At 40.8% G+C, this 24,163-nt stretch overlaps 1 protein-coding gene across 4 annotated transcripts in view; it reads right to left on the bottom strand.

Annotated features, from left to right (window-relative positions):
- The window catches only part of akt1 (v-akt murine thymoma viral oncogene homolog 1), a 36,050-nt gene extending 17,377 nt beyond the window's left edge, over positions 1-18,673 (bottom strand). The window contains exons 1-3 of one of the 4 annotated variants that reach the window (XM_059353169.1): positions 18,466-18,673; positions 16,670-16,781; positions 13,181-13,366 (exon numbers count right to left, since the gene is read on the bottom strand). In XM_059353169.1, the coding sequence (XP_059209152.1) occupies positions 13,181-13,226 (46 nt within the window). In that variant the 5' untranslated portion in view covers positions 13,227-13,366; positions 16,670-16,781; positions 18,466-18,673. The remainder of the gene's footprint in view (positions 1-13,180; positions 13,367-16,669; positions 16,782-18,465) is intronic. The other 3 variants (XM_059353167.1, XM_059353170.1, XM_059353168.1) reach the window with 3 other exon arrangements.
- Between the last annotated feature and the right edge of the window lie 5,490 nt (positions 18,674-24,163).

The following is a 24,163-nucleotide window of genomic DNA, read 5'->3' as shown; positions in this document are numbered from 1 at the left end:
AAACACACACACGCAGGAATCCGATGGTGGATTTCCCTCACACCCATTTCAATCTAACACAATTAGCGTGATAAGTCGTTTGTCTGTTTTAAAGTAGTAGCGTCACCAGTCAGCTTCCACATCAGTCTTCCACACGTGTACGCTGGTCTCCGGAGAATCCACGTGCATAACGTTATATATCACAGGCATTCAAGAGACTCGGACTCCCTTACTTCAGCATAAAGGTGCCATTTAAGAAAGCATGTGGCCTGGAGCTGCAAAGACTAATCAATTAGCTGTCAACTAGCAAATTAATCATCAACTATTTTGATAATCAGTTTGAGTAATTTTGTAAGGGAAACAAAATGCAAAATTTTCTTATTAAATGTGAATTCAGGAAACACTTTTTGACATTCCCACCCATTTCCTGATGTTTTGTTTTCAGGTTTTATACAACTAGTGGTGGAATGTAACCAAGTATATTTACCAAAGTACTGTACTTAAGTACAATTTTGGGGTACTTGGACTGTACTTGAGTATTTCCATTTTATGTAACTTTATACTTCTACTCCACTACATTTTTGAGAGAAATATTGTACTTTTTATTCCACTACATTTAGCTGCCACGATTAGTTACTTTCAGGTCAAGATTTAACAAAAAAAAAACATGATCCATTTAAAATAATGAGACATTTTTTAAAATTAAACCCCATAAACATATATCAAGTATACAAATCAGACCTATCTTGATAAAAAATGACAACGCTGCTTACATAAATGCACGCACTAATATATTGAAAGATATAAAAGAATATGAGTGAGGACATTCTGCATAACGAGTACTTTTACTTTTGATACTTTAAGTACATTTTGATGCTGATACTACCAAGTTTTGAATGCAGGACTTTTACTTGTACTGGAGTAATTTCACAGTGTGGTTTCCGTACGCATACTTAAGTATGGATCTGAATACTTCTTCCACCACTGCACACAACTAATAAAAACAATCAAGGGATTAACTGACAATGAAAACAATCCTTAGTTGCCATACAAGTATCAGCTGTTAGTTCAACACTAATATAAGTTGCCTAAATCTTTCTCACTGCGGCCAAAATCTCCCGAGCCCTCCGTAACGATCCTTGTTTTCCTCAGCTGGGCCGCAGCTGGTGCCTCGTTCTGTGGTCAGGTTTTGGCTGACCTATATCCCCCAGCTGTAGTCCATGCCAGCCCACTGTGAGGACAGTATGTGCACGATGCAGAGACAGCATAATGAGCCCCCTACCTGACACCATGACACCAGATGAAGGTACATGCTCATCTCGCCAGTGGGGGGACTAAACTTTTACTTTGGAAGTTTTGGTTTGGCAGCAGGAATGCAGCAAATCACTTCCAGACTTGTGTGCACGATAGCACTCAGATCCTGATGGGTAGAAACAGGTGTTTTTGTGTACGCATGTATGTGCTTGTGTGTAAATACATCTGTGTGTACACATTGCCCTAAGAGCAATGAAAAGGTATTTGTGTGCTAACAGACGACAACAGCTTCCAGTTTGGAAGGCTTGGAACTTTTTCCTGCCAGCTCCACTGACGCACAGCACCCAACAGAAGTAGCATGGTTGGTCATACGTGACGCAGCAGCGCATTGCATGGCGTGTGTCAGCGAGACATTCTCCCACAGAGAGGTGTCTTCAGTCACATGGATGTCGGGAAGAGGACAATGCCAGTTCACCCTTCTCATCACTAGACTCTCTAAACAGCTGTCACTTTCTTGAATTATGCAACAGTGATATTAAGGACATTATGACAAGTCTACATGGTCACTGGGGCGAGGTCACACAAAACACACAAAGTAGTAAACAAGCTCATGAAGGAATGTGACACTTAGGGTCTAAACACTTTGTGAGATTAATCAAACAGCTGTTGTCATACTGTAGCTGCACATTTCTGTTAAATGTGCAACAATTTCCCTTTTTTACACATATACCACAAGCACATTTTAACAAACAGAAATGTGCAGTCTTTTCAGCTGTATGTGAGGGGATTTAGCTTGACCCCAAACCTAAAATGAAAAATGTTTTCTTTAAAAGATCACAAAAAAACAATTATCGTAGAAAGGAACTGTAAAAACAGGCATTGTCCGCAAAATTTGAACTGTCCAACAGTCCTTGAACAGATCATCTGGTACGGAAGTTTCAGTGAGGGAAAAGTCACCAAAACTAAGCTTAAAATTATGATATTTCTCTCAGATTCACTTTATCCTACATGTCTCATTTAAAAAGTTGCCAAAAATAAAGTAATTGGAATAACTAGATCCTGATAAAAACATTAAATTCTGCTCCTCAACGACACTCTGAAGCCATGATTGATTCTGCTGAGACGAAAGGTCACATGACAAATATTCACTGAAAATCTGAGGGGAAATATGTAAAATGCAAATATTTAACATGTATAGCATGTGGAGACCCAATTTTTAAAATATTTCCAATATACATGACACTTGGAAAAGTGTTATATCTATAAATTCCATTTTATTCCATTTTTTAAAATTGTTTATCAGAGAAATTCAACTTTTTCTATTATATATGTCATTATATAACTGTTTTATTATGCCCAAAAAACATTTTTGAGTTGTTCACAAGACTTACATATTGCAGTGAATAACAAGGCCACAGTGAGTAAAATGTAAAAAGAGCAAAAAACAGTTGGATTAAGGGGAATCCAGACAGACGTAAGGTCATCTTTCAAGTACATATAAATGGTTAAGCTGATTTTAGTGTCTTGAGGGAATCACAATCAAAGTCTTCAGTGCTGAAAGGCCAAGGGCAACTGAAAGCTGATGCCTTCTTGCCCGCCTGGCAATCACTTATAAAAGTTAGTGTGGAGTGCTGCAATTAAAACAGTGAGAGAAAAAAGATGCCGCCATTGCCGTCAGTGTTTCATACAGTTAAAGTTAAAGTTCAGTCTTCAGGGAACCAAATTATCTGCAGTGGTCTCCTCCTGTCCAACAAATGGACCAGTTGAATAAAGCCAGGAAAAAACACTGAATGAAGCATTTTTTTCTTGTTCGTTTCTCTGATAACTTAGGATGCAGATATTGCATGATTAAAATCCTCCATCCAGTTAGGATATATAGTTAAAAAGGGACCAAGACCTTAATAATGTGTTGTGAAAATGTATCTTAAAAGCAGATTAAAATTTAAATGTATGACATCTTCTGGCAGAATAACACACCTCTGATGCAGGGCACAGACACAAAGTGATCAAAGTTACAGATTTTTTGAGGTTTGACATTGCTTGTTTTTTTTCCATCTCTTTTCACAGGTGGATGTAAGAAAGCTGAATTGTTTGTGTATCGGAATCAAAGAGATGCTACACCAAAGAAAATGTAGCAACTCCACATCAGCAACGTACATCCTGGACTAGTACAAGCTCTTTCTAGACAGGAGGACACTGCAACTTCCTTGTCTGTGACCACAAACCTAGTCACATGACAACAGTGGAAGCAGCTATATCCGGTTGTCTGTGTGTGTCTATGCCACTCTGCAGCACAACCCCCCGCAAACAGTCTGCACTCAGAGAATAAAACAACAAAGATGACCTCTGTCAGCTTCCTATTTACACCCATTTCCCCTTCTACTTTTATTCAGTTCTACTTTCCACACTGTGGCCTTTCTTAAGCACCGACATGACAAGAAAGTGAAACCGACAGCTGTTAGGAAAGTAAAGTGGAAACAGCATTACATTATATTATTATTGTATAAAAAAATCAAGACCAACCTCTATTGACTGAATTTTATCCCTGCTTTCAATATTTTATATGAGTTCACTTCATTTACATCCTTTGTACAGTAAGAAACAGCAGACTGCTGACAAAAGACAATGGGCCTCATAACAACACAGGGGAGCCTTCTGCTTTTAAGTCAGTTCATCACCACTGGTGTAAACTAACTCCTCTTTTGATGTCAACATGCTCTCCAAAACAGGAAACCGGCCAACAGACAGACTGACCACAACCTAAATAAGATAAAACCTCCTTCGAGTGTCAAGTTTGACTGTAACTGTCGAGACACACAAACACACTTTGCTGCAAAGTATAAAATCCACTAACTATCTGCGTGCCAGAATCAAAGCTTTTCTAATAAAAGTCAAGTGTGACAGCAGACATGTGGCTGAACTCCACCAAATTAGGGGAAGGATTTGACACCAGATGAGAGATGAGAGAACTAGAGGGGGATGAGAAAGCTACGCAGTGTGCAAAGAGTTGTGCTGAGCGGAGTGGTAGTGAGACAGATCACTACATATGTTCCCCACATATGTAGGACTGTGTTGGGGGGGTGTGAGCTCAAGCGAAGTGTGTATGAGCCATGCGTACTGTGTGTGTGCATGGGAGGAGCTGTCAGGGCCTGATAGAGTGTCTTTACATGACAAGCAGCTGCTGAGGTCTGGGATGCGCGCTGGGCAAAGTGGAAAATAATGAACGGAGAACCGCTGCCAAACACAACAGAATTCATCTTTATTTGCCAACTGCTGCATGGCCCCGCATGTGGACAGCTCCAGCCTGCCACTGCCACGCCCTCCATACCCCCAACACACACAAGGTAGTGCCACAGCTGTACATGATGGAGCATCATCCTGTTCACTTATGCATGTGTATGTGACAAAACATAAGCACTGTATGGCCATACGTACTAGATTGTAATCTGAAAATAACCCGCTTTTGCCTAAAATCCCAAGCCATTTCAGGGCGTTTTTTGCTCTTTTTACATTTTACTCACTGTGGCCTTGTAATTCACTGCAATATATAAAATGTATATAATTTAATAAGTCCTGCAGCTCTATGGAATCAGCACAATAATGGCTAGTGTGAGCAACTCAAACATATCTTTTGTGCAGAATAATATATTATAACAATTAAATACATTATAATTACATAAATCATTAAAAAGAAATATCTGATAAATTATTGTTTAAAAATGGAACAAATAAAATAATACATTTATATATACACAACACTTTTCCAAGTGCCCACAAGTGTCATGAATATTGGGGGGAAAAGTGTGGGTCCCAATATGCTATACATATTGAATTATTTGCATTTTTACACCGTCTACTTCCAGCTCTCCTCTACTGTACCCTCCTCTCTGCTCTGTGTAAACAACCTGCAGTTCTGTCTGATTTACAGTGAATATTTGTCATGTGACTGTTCGTCTCAGCAGAATCAGTCATACCTTCCTAGTTGCCCTGAGGAGTGTGGAAATGAATATTTTTTAACAGTTTTAAATGAGATATAGAGAGTAGTGATTTTAACAGAAATATCACATCATTTTCAGCTTCGTCTTGGTAACTTTTTCTAATGGAAACTTTCATTTTTGTATGATCCATTCAAGATCTGACAGTAAGTTCAAATCTTGACAATATTGCCTGTTTTTACAGTTTGTTTCTACAATAGACGATGTGGTTCAGAGGGTTAAACATCTTTACAAAAAAATATTATATTTCAGATGCTAGAGGTCTGCGTGCAACTTTGAAAATCTAAAGATTTCACCTGGAAAATCGTCCAGACTTGCAAGAAAAACACAGAGCACACAGATTTAAATTTACACCCATGGTTTCTATCGGCTCTCACACCACTGGCAAATCAACTTTGTGTTAAGAGGCTTTAACAGTAAAGGCTGGCAAGGAAGGCTCATTGAAGGGTCAATACATAAAAGGAAAAAATGTGGAAGGCTTTAGACAGAAAGGGGGAGAGAGAGTGACAGAGGTTAGTAGCTGTTTCCAAGGAGCGTCCTGTTCTATCCGTCTCTATGTTACAACAACAGGAATGCTGAGGTCCCAGCTGCTGTGGCTTGTTGGCTTTTAATAAGACACATCATGCAGCATTCATCGTGTGGCCCCCAAAAGAAGAGGCCACAGTGTCTTAACAATGTGTCCAAACTAACAGCTATGTTGCACGTCATTAATTTCTCTCTCCTGTTCTATCTGGTTTCTTTCTATTTTGAAGGATTTTAATAAAATTTCAGGAATAATTTTAACAGAGAGGCCCATCTTAGTCATCTGGTACTAGATAAACCATGCACACACACACGACATGTGGTTGAACTTGAACACACACACACACACACACACACACGCACGCACGCACGCACGCACGCAGAGAGAGAGAGAGAGAGGAACCAAGGGAGGGTTAGACAAAATGCGCCTCTCAGTGCCCACACCCAGTGGTTGGACTTCCTGAGGGGGCTGCTGTTGGGTTTTGTCCCCGTCTGGCCATTCATGGCTTGGGGATGGGAGGAAGGGAGCCAGTGGTAACTGCATGAACTGTGCATGTGTATGTGTTTGAGTGGTGAGAATCGGATGGGAAGGGGGGGTAGGCGGAGGTTGAGGATTAGGGAATTAGAACTCCAAAGCGAGTGGTGGGGGGAGCGGGCTTCGCCTTTTGTTGGTTTTTCCTCAGCCGCCCCCGCCATCCCTTCGGCCCTTTTCTGCCGGGTTCTGCCTGTAGGCTGCAGCTGCGGCCTGCCACCCTGTGCCCTGCATCTCAATGAGCCACGGGCTGCCTGCTCCAGAGGAGAGGGGGCTCGCTGATGTAGGGGTCACCACAGAGCCCCAGCAACCACAAACTCCGCCCCACACCATCCGCTGCTCTGAGCTGCAGAGCTCTGAGCTGGGCTTCTCGTGCTGCCCCGGACACCCATTTGCCCCTCTCAGCTGTGACCATATAAGGCAGTGCCAGGCTCAAATGCCATCCTAAACTGTCCAGGAGTTTGGGCTCCTACATTTCCCCACCCCTTCTCTTTAGGTCTTCCTGACATCCCCCTCCACTCCAAACCTCTTTTGTTGGCCCCTCTCTCTCCCATGCAGCTGGATGGGGGACTCCATTGCCAGGGCTTTGGCAGCAGCATCAACAGGTTGCGGGGAAGGGCCACCCTGGCCTCCAATGTAGCCCTCTCTGTCTCGTCCCCTTATCCCTCTCTCTTTCTCTCTGTCACTGCAGTTGCCGCTGCTACCCTAACAGGAAAAAAAAAGCACGGGGGATGGTGGAGGGGGTGCGATGGAGGCTGCCCCTCTTTCTCACGCTCGTAAGAAAGCCCTCACTTCTTCTCCGTGGTGAGTGACACCTGCTGATTACCATAGAGACACTGTGGGAAGTTCCCCCCTGCCACACTGGCGCTGAGATTTGCCCCCTCTCCCTGGGTAAACAAGCAGTCCATGGATTAGTTAACTAGGTTACTGCATGGCAAACAAATAAACACACATTATTTAGAGCAAATTGGTGCCAATGAACTCTCAATGACCAGTGTAAGATCAAACACCCTAAAACAACCAAGGAGTTCCTTCAGAGGATCAATTTATCTGGAGACAGGTAGTCTCCAGCTGTGCAAAGACCAATTTCCTTGGAAAGGTATGGTCAACCTTCCTGTATGGCCTCTTAATAACTTGTAAAATATGTTCTGAGTAGCACAATAAGCTGACATGGAGGATATGAAAACATATCTGAGCATACAGTCAACTCTTAGTCTGCAGACAGCTGAGCATCCCCTTTATCTCTCCGTCTCCTCTTCCCTCTCTAAACTAGAGAGAGGTGCCAGTGATGTGATTGATGTCACAGACTGGGAGCTTTTCGCTGGTCCAGAGCTGCTTCCGCCATGGGTCTGAGTTGTCAGCAGGGTCATTATCCTAGCAACAGGATGGTGGGGCTGTGGGTGAGGAGTGTGCGCTGGAAGCGGGGGTTGGTGGGGGGAGCTGGTTGTGGGGGCGGACAGAGGCAGAGACAAAAGATGTGAGTCAAAAAGAGACAAGGAGAAGAGGAAGAATGTGGGAGTGAGAAAGGAAGAGAACAAGAGGAGGAACAGTTAGGAGGAAAGAGAGGAAACAACAGAGACAAAAAGGGGAAGAGAGTAACAGAGACAGAGTGCCACAGTTGTGGCGAGCAGGCGGACTCTGCACAGCAAAGTAAGCACACAGCGGGCTTGCCGCTGAGGAGGCGAGCGGTGGAGGTGCCACCTCCCTCAGCCTCCTGGTCTCCCCCACCATCCCAGCCAGCTTGTCTGCAAACAGCTGCACCCCAGTAATTTACTTCTCTCCACCACATTTAACAGGAAGACTGCTTCCCATTACCCAGAGCAGGGGGTCCGCGCTGACGGCCAGACACCCGGCCAGAGCGCTGGCTTCCCGGTGTGACACCCTCTGCTGCTGGACCCTGCCTACAGGGACTCCACTCAGAGATGGGGCTGGCACTTCAATTTCCACTCCTGGCTTGTGTCGGAGTATTTAATCAACAAAGTTGAGTTATGCAAAAACTTTTTAAAAAGGAATACAATAGCAATTCCAACAAAAAAGTTAAGAAAAATAATTCAGAAATCTGAGTTTACACTAACAAAAAGGTTTCTCAGTTTAAATGTCATCTTTGTACAGCTTTCAATTCGCTCATTATGTTAATTACATTTTAGACAACGTACAAATCTCCTAGTTTACTCACAGTTCCCTTGTATTTCTCACCTAGATTCTATGATTTGTCTTTCACACTCAAAGTCCTTTCATGATTATTCAGTGGTTATAATAAATATTGTAGAGAAAATCAGGCTTTGACCTTCCTGCATATAAATCTTTATCCAGCCTAAACCTGATCTCTTTCATCAGCTCTGATGTTAATTTGTTGGTCAGTGTTGGAGCTGTATGATTTGTTAAATTTTTTATGTTGCCCAATATTGCTTTAACAAATGGATATTGCACTAGTCCATATTACAATTTTGGATAAAAGGTTGATGAATTGTGCAGCCCAGGTTCACAATATAAAAATAACAATAAATACCTTCTTGTTTAATACTATATATTTTCCATTTTAATTGACAATTGCTATATAAGTGATTGAAATCATTCTACCACTGATATCTGCAAAACCTCTGAAACAATGGCTGAATGGAGTTTAATAAGTTGTATTATTTGTTGGTTTGAATACTTGCACATCTGGTGTTTAATGTTTAGCGTCCATCTATCAAAAAGGAATCAGTAATTTTATATCCTCCAAATACTTGTTTTTTTATGTGTAAAAGCCTCACAATATAGGTGAAACTATTTACAGATTGGATTAGCTATCGCTCCAGCTCTGCAGTACATAATGCGTGTGTTTGTGCATGTGCTGCAGCAGTGTGTGGCCCATGACAGCAATAATGAGGGGATGTGTAGGGGCCTGGGTGAGCCCAGCAGCAGAGCTGGCAGCCGGTCAAAGTCCTGAGACAGTCAGCATTTCAGCATCATGAGACATTCTTAATCAGGTGGGCCTGCTCCTTTGAAGAGCATTTAACTGTGCAGGAAACACCACATTCCCTTACTGAGATCACTAATACAGAAAGAAAGCTAAAACAAATGTGGAAAATGCTGGCTGAATCGTTGGACGCCTGTTCACCAGATGCACGAGGCACAGATATTCAAAAGATGAAAAAAATGTTTCATCTACACAGACTACTGTGTCTGCTGGTTCACAAAAGCCATGCATGCTTTTCTCCTCTCTCATTCCCAATCTGTGTCTCATGCACTTTCCTGGACCACCAACATTGCCTCACTTGGAGGAGCAGTTCATGGGTGTCCTTCAGCCGCATGACCAGCTGATGAGCTCCAAATGAAACCACGAGAGGGTCTCTGTGGCATGTCGCACACAACATCCATCCACTCTCCTGAGGCCGACTGGGTCACTGAGCAATGTTCTGGGAACATCACAAAGACGCTGCTCAACTTCTGTCTCTCTCACTCTGCCTGCCCCTTTATGTTTCCCTCGCTATATCCGCTGGTGTGCCCTCTGCCTTTCCTCCCTCCCTCAGCCCACACCTCCCACTCTCATGAGTCGGAGCCAGCTGAGCGTGCTACCCAAATCCAACAGTTGTTGTGGCCTTCGTTAGCCTAACGAAGGGGCCGGCTCTTTATACTTGTCAGGGAGCAAATGAGTCAAACAAACAAGGGCCAGGGAAGAGGGGAGGACAAGTGAGCGCTGTTCTGTTGAGCTTCACTGGGTTCTTGGCCGCAGCACTTCCCTGGAAACTAGGGAACCCACAATCTGCCTCTTTGATGTCTGATGATGCTCTGGCTTTGATGGAAACTTTGGAAAAACACACTTGCAAAAAGAAATAACATGCTGCTCGGTCTCTGTGGCCACTAGAGGCCGTAGGCACATTCTAAGTGTGTGGGTGCACTCTGTGAAGGATCTAAAAGGGAAGTACCATTTGGGGACGCATAACAACTGGTTATGATAGTAACAACAAAGTTACAGTGTTTCTGCTAGCCTATACTTGCAATGCGGTCTGTGCATAAGGGCACGGTGTAATGTCCTGCTGGCAGTGTAACTTCTGAATAAATATGCTTCACACTGTCCATACACTCACACATTTGCATATGCATGTCCAGACGTACGTACACACCAACTTGCGTCCTACTCGGCTGCATTGTCTTGCATTCCAAAACTGTCCTTCCAAAACAGACAACCAAGATAACAGTCACAACAACGCATCCCAGGCAGCGTCCACAATCCAGACACATTACTGCAGTGCAAGGCTTAAGGAGAAGGTATGAAGGTGTATCCTTCAGTATGAGATCATTTCACTGAGTGCAGCCTGTCTGGAACAAATGCACAGAGCACTCCAAGGCTGAGAAATTTGCAGCTTTAATGACAGATTAGCTCCATTAGCTTTGGGGGGGGCGTAAAGGGTACTAAGGCACAATGCTTGCTCTACTTTCATTCAGGAGCCTCCAAACAGTTCACATGTGCATGCTGAACATGACTAATCAGACAGGAATCAAAGAGCGAGAGTGAGTGAGTGACATGGATGTGTTTAGCCGGAGCTGCTGTTCTGTGCTGTGCATGTGACTGGCCCACCATGAAATCCATTCATCATGTAGCACCATTAAACAGGCATTAGTGGAAGAAAAGGCCACGCTTTAACTGTACCTGCTTTTGTTAAGTCCAATACAAATGTAGTTTGGAGTTTGACTGTGTCCGCGGAACACACACAAAATGGTGAAGGAAATATGGAGGGCTATCTTTTGTAAAACATTAAATTGGTGTTTTGAGTGCACACATGGGAGTAATGAGCATGCTGAACACACTTGGAAAGCAGTATAAGCCATTTATTATTACGCCCACATGGAGATGTGAGTCACTTGGGTGGCGCCACCACACAAGAAAAGCTCCGCTCAAGGTGCAAAGCTGGATGATAGTGGTTGAGTGGGGGGTGCCTGGCTGAGGTGATGGACAGCAAGACAGGGCTACTGCAGGTTCACCTTCTGTGCCGTGGCTCTGGGGCAAAGACTGCATGACAGTGACGCGACACTAAAAGCCTTCCTGTCAAGGAGGCAGGTGGACGCCCTCCAATCAAAACACAGAGGCTCTGGGTGACATTTCACAGGGCACAGCTGCTGGGCTGCGACAGCATGCCAACTCACTATTCCTGAAGGGTTGTTTGTTTAGTGTGTGTGTGTGTGTGTGTGTGTGTGTGTGTGTGAGAAACAACTAAAAGGGTGCTATAACTCTGTGTGTGCGCATGAGCGCACCACTGCCACGCATCCAGACTGTTTTTCTACCAGTCACTATTTGACTACTCTTAGTTATATTTTACACTGGCTCTTGATCAGAATCTTCCATTCTTATCAGCACTGCTGTTGGTGTGGGGAAAAAATGACGTACTAGTTTTGTGGCATAAATAATATACAGAAAAAGTAAAAAAATAAAAATAAAAAAAAACAGGAAATAGATGAGTATACAAATTTAGAGAATGATGAAGACAAACCGTTGAATGTCATGCCTAACAAATGCAATTTCACATGTTCCCTTCCAAAGAAGGGAGGTTCCTGTTCTCGTTTTTTCCCGAAAGATAGACACAAAAACAAAGCCTCTGACACGTATCACAAATCTCATCAATTACATTGACTTTGCTTATTGTAACTTGGATAAAAATACATTTTTGTCAACTACTTCCTAACTTTGCAGCATTGGACTGAACACAAATGAAACACTAATAATGTTTTATCCTTTCATTTACTGGAAGGACCAGGGTGTGTCTTCCTAAGACCAACTGAGCCGAACCAGGCTGACCCTTTCCTAAAACAGCAGCTTGTTATGCTCTTAGCCCAAGCCTTGAGGAGGGGGAGCATGGGCTAACACACCACAGCAGCACACTGTTCCCCCCCAAAGAGTTGATAGGAACTCTCCGAGTGACCTGCTCCCATCACCTTATCCCCTGAGTCTGAGTCTTTCCCCATTTTCCAGTAAAAGCCTGCTTTCTTGGCACGAGGCCTGGGAGCCTCCAGTGGTTTTGGAGAAGTTCCTCATCCTATTTTGCTCCTGTTGGTGGTGGAGGCGGCATCAGTGATGGAGTGGGCTCTGTGAGGCAGCCGCAGTTTGAAGGCAGAGTTAGTATGCACACATAAAGCTGCTCAAAGCCAGCAGGTATGTGAGGAATGCCTCTTCGTCCAAACAACAGGACTCACACCCCACATTGAGCTGTGCCACGCCACACAGCACTGTCAGAGCAGCTAAATGGGGCCCACTGGGGACTCTGCAACTGGATGGTTCTTTACATTAGATCTGGGGTTCAGCCTGGTTAAATACAGTTATGTAATGATCAATCACTGTGCACGTATGTCATTCAGATAAAGACATTTTTGCAGCATTTAGAAAAGAAATCGGTCAATAATGTACTACAGTAAACTTCTGCTAATCTAAGCACATCAGGAATGAAGGTAATGCGGATTTGTGAAATATTTGAACCATTGGAGTAAAAATTTATTATTTAAAGTGTGGACAATTTATGCTGCACATCACCAAGTAATTAAAAATGTCTTCTGCATGTATTCCATGAAACCAAGTATTTGCTTTGCAGTTTAAATAAAAAAACTGAATTTATTTTTTTGCATTTGTGCATAACTAACATATTTGAGGGTCTTTGCATATTTTATGTACTTTTCTTGTTGATTAACCAGCATGTTTGCGCAAATTTGTCTTCAAGTACATTTTATGATGACACCTATACTACACTGTAAAAAACCCCCACAAAAAGACACCGTAGCACATAAATAATGAGGTTCAAACAGTGACTATCCTATTCAACTTTTAGCACAGCAAAAGTTCAAGTGTGTTTACATTTGAATCAAAGCGGCTATCAAAATGGATAATAACTTAAGCTAAATAGTACAGACTTGTCTGTGCATTTACCTCTTTTATGCAGCCACCCCTCCTTGACAATCACCACATTGGTCATGTTGGTGGGCAGGGTGGAGGATCCAGGTTTCCCACAGGGAGAGACACAGCTTTGTTTCCCAAGTTTCCTTCACTCAGCTCTGTGCAGGAGCCTGGAGACGAGGTCCCGGGGTTTACAGCCGCCTTCTCAATGGTGGTTACCTATTAGTCAAAAGAAGAGTAAAAATTTAGCCCCATATTGAGGTAAAAGATTTTTTTCCACTTGTCTGAATATTAACCCTCAGGTCAACATAGTAGAGGAGGAGAGGCGGTGGAATCGAGAGGATTCAAGTGTTTTATGACCCAGTTAGTGAAGGATATGCTTAAACCACAGAGCAGTCACATGTAGAACCTGCAACACTGCACGGTTCAAATATCTGTGCATGGCCGTGGTTTTTGGCACCGCAATGAAGTCTCCCCCCATTGGAAAATTCCATGCTGTTCACACATAACCATTCCTGATAGTTTTTCTTCTCACGAATAGTGAATAAGAAAAATAATGACATAAACAATTCTCATAAACACAGGATGCCTCAATGAGGGATTTTAAAACTTATTTTACAGTTGCATGGGCATTTGAGTGTTCAGCCAATGGTATGCTTTCAATCATATTTTATCTCATTTGTTGGATTTTTATCCTGTAAGAAGCAGGTAGCAACAGGGCTCAAAGCTTAAGGAGTCTTGTTAAGTGTCACTGAGGAGATGAATGTAATGTTTTTCAAAGGATCTAGTTATTCAAACGGTATATTTTGGAGACGTTTTAAATGAGACATATGGGATAATGTGATTTTGACAGAAATATCACAATTTTAAGCTTCGTTTTGTTTACTGATACTAACAGAAACTTTCTAAACCAATGACACGTTCAAGGACTGTCGGTAAGTTCAAATTTCGGCGATAATGTCGTTTTTACAGTTTCTTTCTACGAAAAACAGTTCATTTTTGTTGACTTTTTTAAAAACGTAACTTTCGGGTTAATTACTATTTATTTGAAAAAAGATTAGACATTGATCAATAAATTCACTGTTTTATACATTTATGATCATTTTGAATTGTCATTAAAAAAAATACCAAAAAGCAACCAAAGGACACCAAGGTAATCAACCACAAATCTCTGAACCAACTGGCTATCGGTCTGATGTTGATTTAATGGTATATATAAATATTTCCGGCTACTAAATTGTCATCTGACGATGGACAACAAAGACTTCCACTTGTCATTGTTTAAAGCCTGATTAGCAACTGAAGACACAGTGCTGATGTTGTTCTAGTTCCAGAAGACATTTCAGCTCATCTCTACGATCCAATATCTGCAGATGAATGCAGATACATCTTTTTGGAAAATAGCTAATAAAAAGTAAAATTGTCTCCTGACTTTAGTCAATAGGTTCCTGGATTGCATTCCAGCAAATGCACTACGCCTTTCCTGTTGTTTACCTGTATTCAATCAAATAATGGTTATTAATAATTAATAATGTCCCTTTTTAGTCAAAATGTGCTAATTTTCATTATTTCATAGTGTAATCTAAACTGAACTTGTGCATAAGAAATAAAATTAAATAAAATTAAATTAAATTCAAAATACAGTTCAGATTTGTGGTCACTCAGTGCATGTGCTAAATGCAAATTTCCCTAGGTGTAACCCAACCAGATTTGTTTATTTATTTATTTAAAAACACAAAAAATACAGTTGACATGCAAATATCAAATCACATGATGAACATGAGATGATCAAATGTTCCAGAACGGCTACAAAATTGACTTTGAAATGGGTTTTTTTAAATTGTAAAATAATCATCTTGATTTTACATCACCAAAAAAAAAAAAAAGATAATTTCCTCCCTTCAACTCCATCACAACTAGGCAAACTCTTATCTGCTCCTGGAGATCATGTGGTATGATTAAAAGCGGCAAAACAGCTTCTAAATGTACATCAAGTTGAAAAAAATAAATAGTGAGGTGAAGGTGCACGTCTAACCAACAAAACAAACACCTTTTCACACATGGACAAAAAAAACTGCTGTCACACTTACACAGAAAAAATATGTGAAAGGCTCCTCAGAAAGATGTATGAGCAACGTGCAGCATTAAAACCAATTATGGGTAAAGGCTCAAGCTACAACAATAATCTTAGCATGTATGATAGAAGAATGAAAAAGACAGCGACAGTCATCAGATTAACCAAACACTGCTGAATCCCACCACAGACTTATTCATCAACAGCACACACTAAAAAACCTGCAGGATATCATAACCAAAAACACTTGACCTTTTGATTCATTCAGTACTTTTTTTTATAAACATAAAGACAGCTTTGAATGCAGGGCAGAAGCAAAAGAATGATCACTTGCCATGCTTGTTCACACAAATGTCACATACTGCACCAGGCAATCCCTGACCATCAACTGAAATCAATTTGCCTGCTGCTGCTCCGTCAGACTAAGGCCATCAAAAGAGAGCTCTGTTTGAGCAGCCTCATCCAGTTTACTGGTGGAGGACAACAACAGGAAGTGGATGTGACTATTGACAGACTTCGAGTCATATCAGTGCAGCCCCAGGCTCGAATACATCTGTCAGTGAATGTGCGATCAACACGCCTTTTACTGCCATTCTGCTCGCTTCCATCAATGAGCACAAGTGAGTTTGTGAGAGCGCAGTTTATTTTTGCTCAGTGTTTTTGTTTATTGCACTAGGGTTGTGGTGCTTGTGTCACACAGTCGATGTTGGGAGGATCTTGGAGAGGGATTTGAAAAAAAGCACACTGAGTGCTATTCAAACTCGGGATCACACAAACCGTTGGATCTCTCCGGCATTTTAGTGTGTACTCTGTGACACAGGCACGCACACATTATATACACATTGGGATACATCACACAAACAAACTTGAGCGCACACACCGCAGCCAAAAAAGCAACACATGCACAAGACCGGCTCTGGAGCCACAACAGAGCGCTGCTGTTTTAATGGGAGCGACCTGTTGCTACTGCGGCCTGTGTGGAAAAGCTGGGCTGCTGCCAGCGCTGCAGCCAGCAGCCACTGAATGAACCCAGTACCCTGACAGCGGGTCACATGGTCCTCAGGCCTCTGGGCCACCGCCTGCTTGCCTGCCTGCCTGCCTGCCCTGCTGTCAGTGCGGCTTTCAATCATTCATCTTTCTGGCTCTGGCACCAGGGGCCATCCCATTCAATGCAAATCAGTGTCTGCTGCAAAAAAGATGCCACACACTGAGCCTGTCACTGGGCCACACAGACCAGTCCAGCGCATTTACAGCAGGAAGCATAAAATCAGGCCGACATCACCACACTACTTCCTTCATCACAGATCGATAGATTCAAGTCTGTTTCTGCTCTATTTTCTGCTGTCGCTTGAGTAAACAATGGAGTCAGCAGCTCTTTACAGAGATAAAACATCACACTCAAATGTTCAAAATGAAGCAACGTAATGAGATATATCAAATACGCTCACCTGTTGGCTGGAAAATCTTTTGTAGCAGTCACTTGGTTTGCGATCAAATGCCAGAGTGGAACCAGTACTAGTGTGATCTACTACACCGTGCCAAGTTCCTCTTTCAAGTTCCCTGAAAACACATCACTAATGATAAGAATATTGTGGGTATGTGTAACTGAACCACAGCTACTGTAATCTTGAAAGCGGAGTCGATTCGCTGCTATTAATCCTGTGATGACACAAACAGCAACCCCCTCTATGACTCACGTTGAAAATGTATTTGTATTCATGCTATTCAGACAAGCTGTGGACTAAATTATAAATATATTACAAAACTTGGTTTATTCAAATAAATACTCATTCCATCCTTTAAAAGAATACTCTTTTATAAACCGAAAATGTTTTTTTGTCAATTGATGTGAGCAACTAACAAACAACACAAATGACACAAAAAGTATGTCCGGCTTCTTAGTTTCGTGACACAGATATCATTGTGTAATGCCGACGATGATCTACCGGCATTATTAGAAGCCTTTTCGTGATAATACATCTCAGCTCCTGTGGAGCAGGCAGCCACAACAAGAACGTCCATGTACAGAGGCAAAATTTCAAACAACATTCCTCAGATTCTGCATGCAACTGGTGGCACATTTGCGTCAACAGGGCTGCAAAGGGGATTGGGTGGGAGGTGACTGGTATTTTCTAAATAGAACAGGGAGAGCCAAGTAGTCACTGACTGCATCATTACGCCAGCTTGTTGCGTCTTCCCCCGGTCACATGCCAAGTCCCCCTGCATACACACACTGGACAGACGTAGTCTCATGACTGGTTAAAAAAAACAAAAACATTTTGACACTAAAGGCGTTACGGGCACAACATGCCCGAGAACAAGGTTCTCTTATTCCAGACATGTAACATCTGGAAGCCAAAAAAGCAAAAGCAACATCAGTAAAAAAAAATTTAAAAAGTGATGTTTGCATCTTTTGTGTCCTTTAACTTTTCATTTTGACATCCCAGACTCTTTAAAAATGTACCTTACTGACAAGATTCCTGCTGATTTAGTAAAGAAATGCATCATTGTAGGTGGGATGATAATAGTGAAACAGTAAAACCTACCACCAAACCAGCCACCCACATACATTAAGCAATTATACTGATTACAAGGGAAGAAAATAAGAATATAACTATATTATATATATTATACCTTCCCTTGTGTGGAGCCAAAAGGTCATTGGGCCCCATTTTGAGAAGCTCTACGAGGTGGCATCTAGTCACAACAAAGATGTACTACTTTGAATCACTGAACGTGAATGCACCAATGTTAACCACAGAACAGCAACAAGCTAGCAAAGCTAACGACTAAACCAGTGTCTGGGCCTTACATTTCTCGTTCAAAGAAGTAAACAAACGCAGTGGTAGCTCTTAACAATGAATGAGCTGCTCTCTCGTTGAGCTCATTTGTTTTCATTTGCCTCCCGGGTCACAAAGTACAAGCGAAAACAACTTTCTCGCCGAGGTGAACCGTCTAAAGTAACATGACTGCAGATATTTTGGCCTGAGGGCTGTGTCTTCAAAAGTGGTCATTGTCAAAAAAAATGAATGGTTAACTGAAGAGAGGATCGCTGTTTGCTTGTAGAAAAACACAGTACGTACTACTAGGCGTTTATAAGCCGCTTGACTTTACAGCTAGGTAACTTCTGAAGTCAGGAAAGTAGCTCATTTCAGGTTTGCATGTAGCGATAGAAAGGATATGGGGCCTAGCAGGGCAGCTTGGGTGAGAATAACCGCATCCCATAAGTACAATGGGGACCTACCCTGTCTAGCTGTCGACCTCTTGTAGTTAACCATGCGAAGGAAACGCGGACATTTACCTGGAAAGGGATTCAACAATGTGTCCGTCTCATTACAGTGAGCTGTTTCGGCGGTATATTAAGTTGATAAGTCCTTCAACAATGTGGACAAAAGTGCTCTCATTTACTCCGTTTCTTTGCCTTTCTTCCACTACACCTCCTCCCTAACGCGCTGTCTGCAATGCCTCTGTGGCAGCCCGCTCTCCCGGGTCCTAGCGCCGACAAATTTTATGTCTCCACACTCACTCACAGGAGGAGTGGTGGTGCTGTCAGCCGTCCCATTGAAAAAAAAAACTGGAGTGTTTCTATAGGGCAGGGATGGGCAACTTAAATGCTGGAGGGGGCCACAGTTTTCATCGACACTACCACAGGGCCATATAGAAGACCGTGCACTTAACCAGATATGATGAAACTGACATTTTAAATATGTTAGCAGTGCAGTAACTTTGTGTATTTTTACACTTTTAAGATTTCATGCTCAAATGCATGTAGTTGTACTGAGGGCCACTTTGAGTGAGGGTACGAGCCGTATGCGGCCCCCGGCCTCCAGTTGCCCATCCCTGCTATAGGGGCTTATTCGGGGCTGCATGGTCTTGCTGCATGGTCTCTGCGTTGTTTTATCTGTGCTGGTGGTTTCCAAAACGGGGTCCTGGGTCCTGCAGAGGACCCTGTCATGTTCCAAGGGGATCCTCATTAGAATTATTATTAGGGTTATTATATTTATTAAAGTAAGAAACTTTCCATGGGAATTAACAGGAATTTATGAGAATAATTCTCCAATTCTCCAATGTCATTTAGCAGATGCTTCTATCCAAAGCGTACATTTAAGAGTTAATACAACACAAGTAAAGATCAGTTGTGGAAGTAGTATTCAGATCCCTTACTTATGTAAAAGTACTAATACCATATGTGAAATTACTCCACTACAAGTAGAGTCCTGAATTCAAAACTTACTGAAGTAAAAGATTAAAAGTGCCAGCATCAAAATGTACTTAAGGTATAAAAAGTAAAAGTACTTGTTATGCAGAATGGACCCACTTAGATTGGCAAATATTTTACAAATATATTATTGTATTATTATTTGGTGCTTTTATGTAAGCAGTGTTTTAATGTTATCCAGGTAGGGGTAATTTGAATTTCTTAATATACTGTTGTGGTTTAATTTATAAACATGCATAGTCATTTTTAAATTGATCACATTTTTATGTTAAATCTGGACCTGAAAAGTAACTAAAGCTGTCAGCTAAATGTAGTGGAGTAAAAAGTACAATATGTTCCTCTAAAATGTGGTGGAGTAGAAGTATAAAGTTGCATATGTGGAATCATGTAAAGTAATAGTACCTCAAAATTTTACTGAAGTACAGTACTTGAGTAAATGTACTTAGTTACATTCCGTGTAAGTGCGTAAGTGCTTTTAGGTAGTGTGTGAGGACAGTGCGAAAAGTGTTTTTAATGCTCTTATTATTATTATTTAATTTTTTAATTTTAATTTTCTATTATTTTGTGTGTTGATTATGTGTGACGGTGTTCAGTAAAGAGTTGGGTTTTCAGTCTCTTCTTACAAATTGAGAGGGATTCAGAGGATTGGATGGAATTTGGAAGTTGGTTCAACCACCAGGAAACTACAGAGGAGAAGAGTCTGTGTGCTGAGCTGTGCCAGTTGCTGTTTTATAAGCAACAGATAGGGTTTTGAATTTGATGCCGGCATAAACAGGGAATGAACTGGGAATTTATCAAATTTAAGGTTGGTCCTTTACAGGGAACTTAAATATATATATAAATATAAATTAATGCATTTTAGCATAAAATACTATATACTTAATTTTTGAATCGATGGGGTCAGGGCCAGATGAGTAGGATAATATTTAACACACCTTCAATGAAAAGTACAAGAAATACTTAATTTATCCCCAGAGAGAAATTTGGTTTCACTACAGTTCCTCCACCAATGAATAGAAAGAAAAAGGCAACAGGGGCACAGCCAAATGTTGCGAACATTCGGGGTTTAGCCCGAGCCTAAAGGGGGTTCCTTTTTACAGCAGCTATATGTACTATTCTTCAATGCATTTTTAGATCATAAAATTCCTAAAATTCTGTACATCCTAAAAAATAAATCCTCCTGCAGTGCAAATGGTTTATTTTTGTGATATTTCAAATGACACATGTAGAGTAAAGGTATATTCATGAAATGTCACATTTTTATATCTACAAATATACAGGCATATTAGATATTAGTTTGTTTGTTTTTGTCCCCTGGCTAAATCAATTCTGGAATGATTTCTATGACAAATAGTTATTGGAATCCAGATACATTTGCTATAAAAACATGCTATTTGTCAAGGAAAAATAAATCCTCCTTCAGTGCAAATTGTTTATTTTGAATAAGATTTTAAATGACACATGTACAGTTATTCTGATGGAATCACAATTTTGTTACTTTTTCTGACAGAAGTCACACATGATCCACTCAAGGACCAAGGACCAGGATATACAAGATTATGAAAATATACAAACTTTAGAAAATATAGGGACTTAAAAAACTATTATTGTACAAGTAAGCAGGTGACAATAAATTAAGGTGTGAGGTGTAAATGTGCTAACATGATTAAAAGTGAAGGTTCAAAAACGTTCAATATCAGCCATGTAGGTGTTTTTATAATCTTTATATATTTATGTAAGGATATAATGTATTTTTAAAAAAAATGCAAATTTACATTTTAAATACATTCTTAGTTTATCTTATGAGAGAAATCTGTTCTCCACCTGCTGTACAATGAGCTTTAGCAGTTTTATTATAGATTCATCTGCAGATTACAGTCTTGTTTTTTTAGCAAGTTGCTGGTGTATTGGTTCTTATTTTAATGATAAACAAAAATTCAGTGAATGTATATATCTCATAAATTGTTATAAAACCCCAAATTCACTTTACTTCCCTAAGAAAACCTGAAACCAGTGAGCACTTATTATCAAAATGAATTAACCATCAACTGATGAATCAGCATTAAGAACCTTAAAATTATATTATAACAACATGTTATCAAAAGTCCTTAATCATGTAAAAGTAAGTTGCTACTCCAAGCAGCAAAATTCAGCCTCAATTTATACAAAAAAACAAACAAACATAGAATGCATAGAATACTCTATGTTTAAATAAACAAATAATCACCTTAAAACAGCGTAGAAAGTGGAATTATCTAAAGGTATATATATATATATATATATAGTGTGTCTCAGTCAGGGGCGCTGCATAATGTCAATTTTGTGCTCTCTGCCTTTAAAGATTTATTTGTGTCTATCTTTTTTTGAAGAATGACAAATCAAACCTAAAAGTGAAGAATAAGACAAACAACAAAGTAAAAAAGTGAAATATTCCAGACAGATGCCAGGCTAAAACTATGAATTCTAGCATGAATACAATAATTTTTATTACAAAATCATTTAAAAAACTAACAGATGAACATTGTAAGAAGTGTGGGTGTGTATTTAATTGTCAGCACTTCAGCAGCAGGCTTCAGGTTGTTGATTTATGGCTAATTTTTTGAAGACATCTGATTGGAAAATAACTATGGTAGTCATGTTAAAAAAAAAGAGATTCTTGCACTCAGTTGCTGTGAGTTGTTGTGAGGTGGAAAGGGCCATTGACATTTACAAAAAAGGCACATCAGCCATGAAGTAAAGTTCAGACTGAAACGTAACCTTTAGAGTTATTACTTTGTGGCCGGGGGTAAATCCTACTCAATGCACTTTTTGCAACCATTATTTCTGTTTTGGCACCTCAGCACATCAATTTTATCCTGATTGAGACATGACCACGTTTTTTCTGGAGCTGTAAGGTCTTCATTAGCGGATGGAGTGTAATCACAACAAAAACTGAGCCTATTGATAGATCAGTCTCCATTATAAATGCTGCATCCACCGATGAAGAAAAAAATAGTACTGCGGCTCTTTGGATGGTGTGGGTCCTCCAACTATGCACTGGGCGGAGAATGGGCCCCTTGCAAGTGACTCAAATTGCCACCTCAGAAATATGTTTAAAAAAAGAACTTATGCTTAATTAAAAATGATGCCATTGCCGGCTCATGAGTAGAGTGCATACTATTAAAGCACAGTCCTTGTGGGCCCAGGTTCAAATCCAGCTTGGGGCTTCCTGCATGTCTTCGCCTCTGTATCTCTGCCACTATAGAATAAACCCAAAAAAGGCTATAAAACTACTCAAAAAGGCATCTCCATCAAGGTTTTTTTTCCACTGTTTTTGGTAAAAATAATTAATGTACAATGGAAACAATATGCTTATTCTACATGAAATAAAAAATAAAGTATGAAAACAATTCAATGAAATTAGAATTTTTTTATTCTCTTTGTGTTTTTGTCATACAAAGTTATGCAGTGATCATTTCTGGGTACTATGTATGCTGATGTTATCCAAATGACAAGTGTCTATTTGACTTGGGCTGTCCGGGTGGAGCACATATACCCTTTAACCAAGGCGCTTCCAGGGCCTGCTCTGCTCTCGGCCAGGAAAACTGGTTCCAGAGCTGCACCAACTCTTTGAGGGTCTTGAACCACGAACCAGTTATGTTGTGGCTCAGGAGCCTCTGGTTATAGTGACCAACAAGACCAAATAAAACGTGTATCATTCATTTTTATTTTATTTGTTTAACTGCAATATGACTGATACAGGCTTGCGTTCAAGTCCAACATTGTTGTTTTTGTTAATAAGAACGTAATCTTCGTCCATAGTGATCAAGACGAGCAGCACCAATGTGTTGGACATGTCATATTTGGATGCCAATGTAGGCTCACATTGCCAGGAGCAACATTTGTAAAGAGATGATGTAGTCTACCATTGTTGTTATTATGTTTGCTGAGAGAGTGGAGACATATACTGACAAAGTGATGTAATAATGTGGCTCTGGAGCCTGTGAAGAGGTGAACCGTGCAGGTGTGCAGGTGCTAGGCCTGTCATAACGACCTTAAGCCAGTGTGTCAAGTGTTATTTGCAGAGCCAAATAGAAAATGTCATAAGTAGCATCAATTAGGAGATACAGCAACCATAAAGTTACATAGTATCAGGACAGATGTGAAAGAACATGGAACACATCCTGATGAAACTGCAAAAGGATAAAACATGATAACTGCCTGTTATAGCCAGAGAGGTAGGAGTTAAACCAGTTTGGAGCAGGTACAGACAGGCCAGCTCAGTCAGACTCAAAGGATGTCAGAATACCAAAAGAAGCCTTCATTTGACTTGGTTTAATATGTTTTAAAATCACATTAAATGTTTATAAAAACTCTCTTCAAACCAAATTAAAACTATTCCTATAAACCTGCTCTATATGCAGTTATATTTGTGATTTGTGAGACATTTAATGTCTTCTTTATCAGCTTTGCCACAAGTGTATCTACAAATTATATAAAAATGCAAGACAGTGCTTGTGAAAAGGTTGCGCAATAACTGATAAATAATGTCACAAGAACAGGACGGCAGGGACAGCTGCCAACGTTCCCTCTGCGATGAAAAACTTATTGGCCTCTGCCCTCTGTCTCTCTGCCTCCTCTGTTGTCATTTCCCCTCTTTGTCACTTACACTGTAATGTGTTCCTTGCTGCTACTATGTGTCAGCCTTGCCAAGCTGTTCCTGTCATACAAAGCGGAGCCGAGT

The sequence above is a fragment of the Centropristis striata genome, chromosome 16 (genome assembly GCF_030273125.1).
Source record: "Centropristis striata isolate RG_2023a ecotype Rhode Island chromosome 16, C.striata_1.0, whole genome shotgun sequence".
In the NCBI taxonomy this organism is placed as follows: Eukaryota; Metazoa; Chordata; class Actinopteri; order Perciformes; family Serranidae; genus Centropristis; species Centropristis striata.
This window is presented reverse-complemented; position numbering and strand designations above follow the sequence as displayed.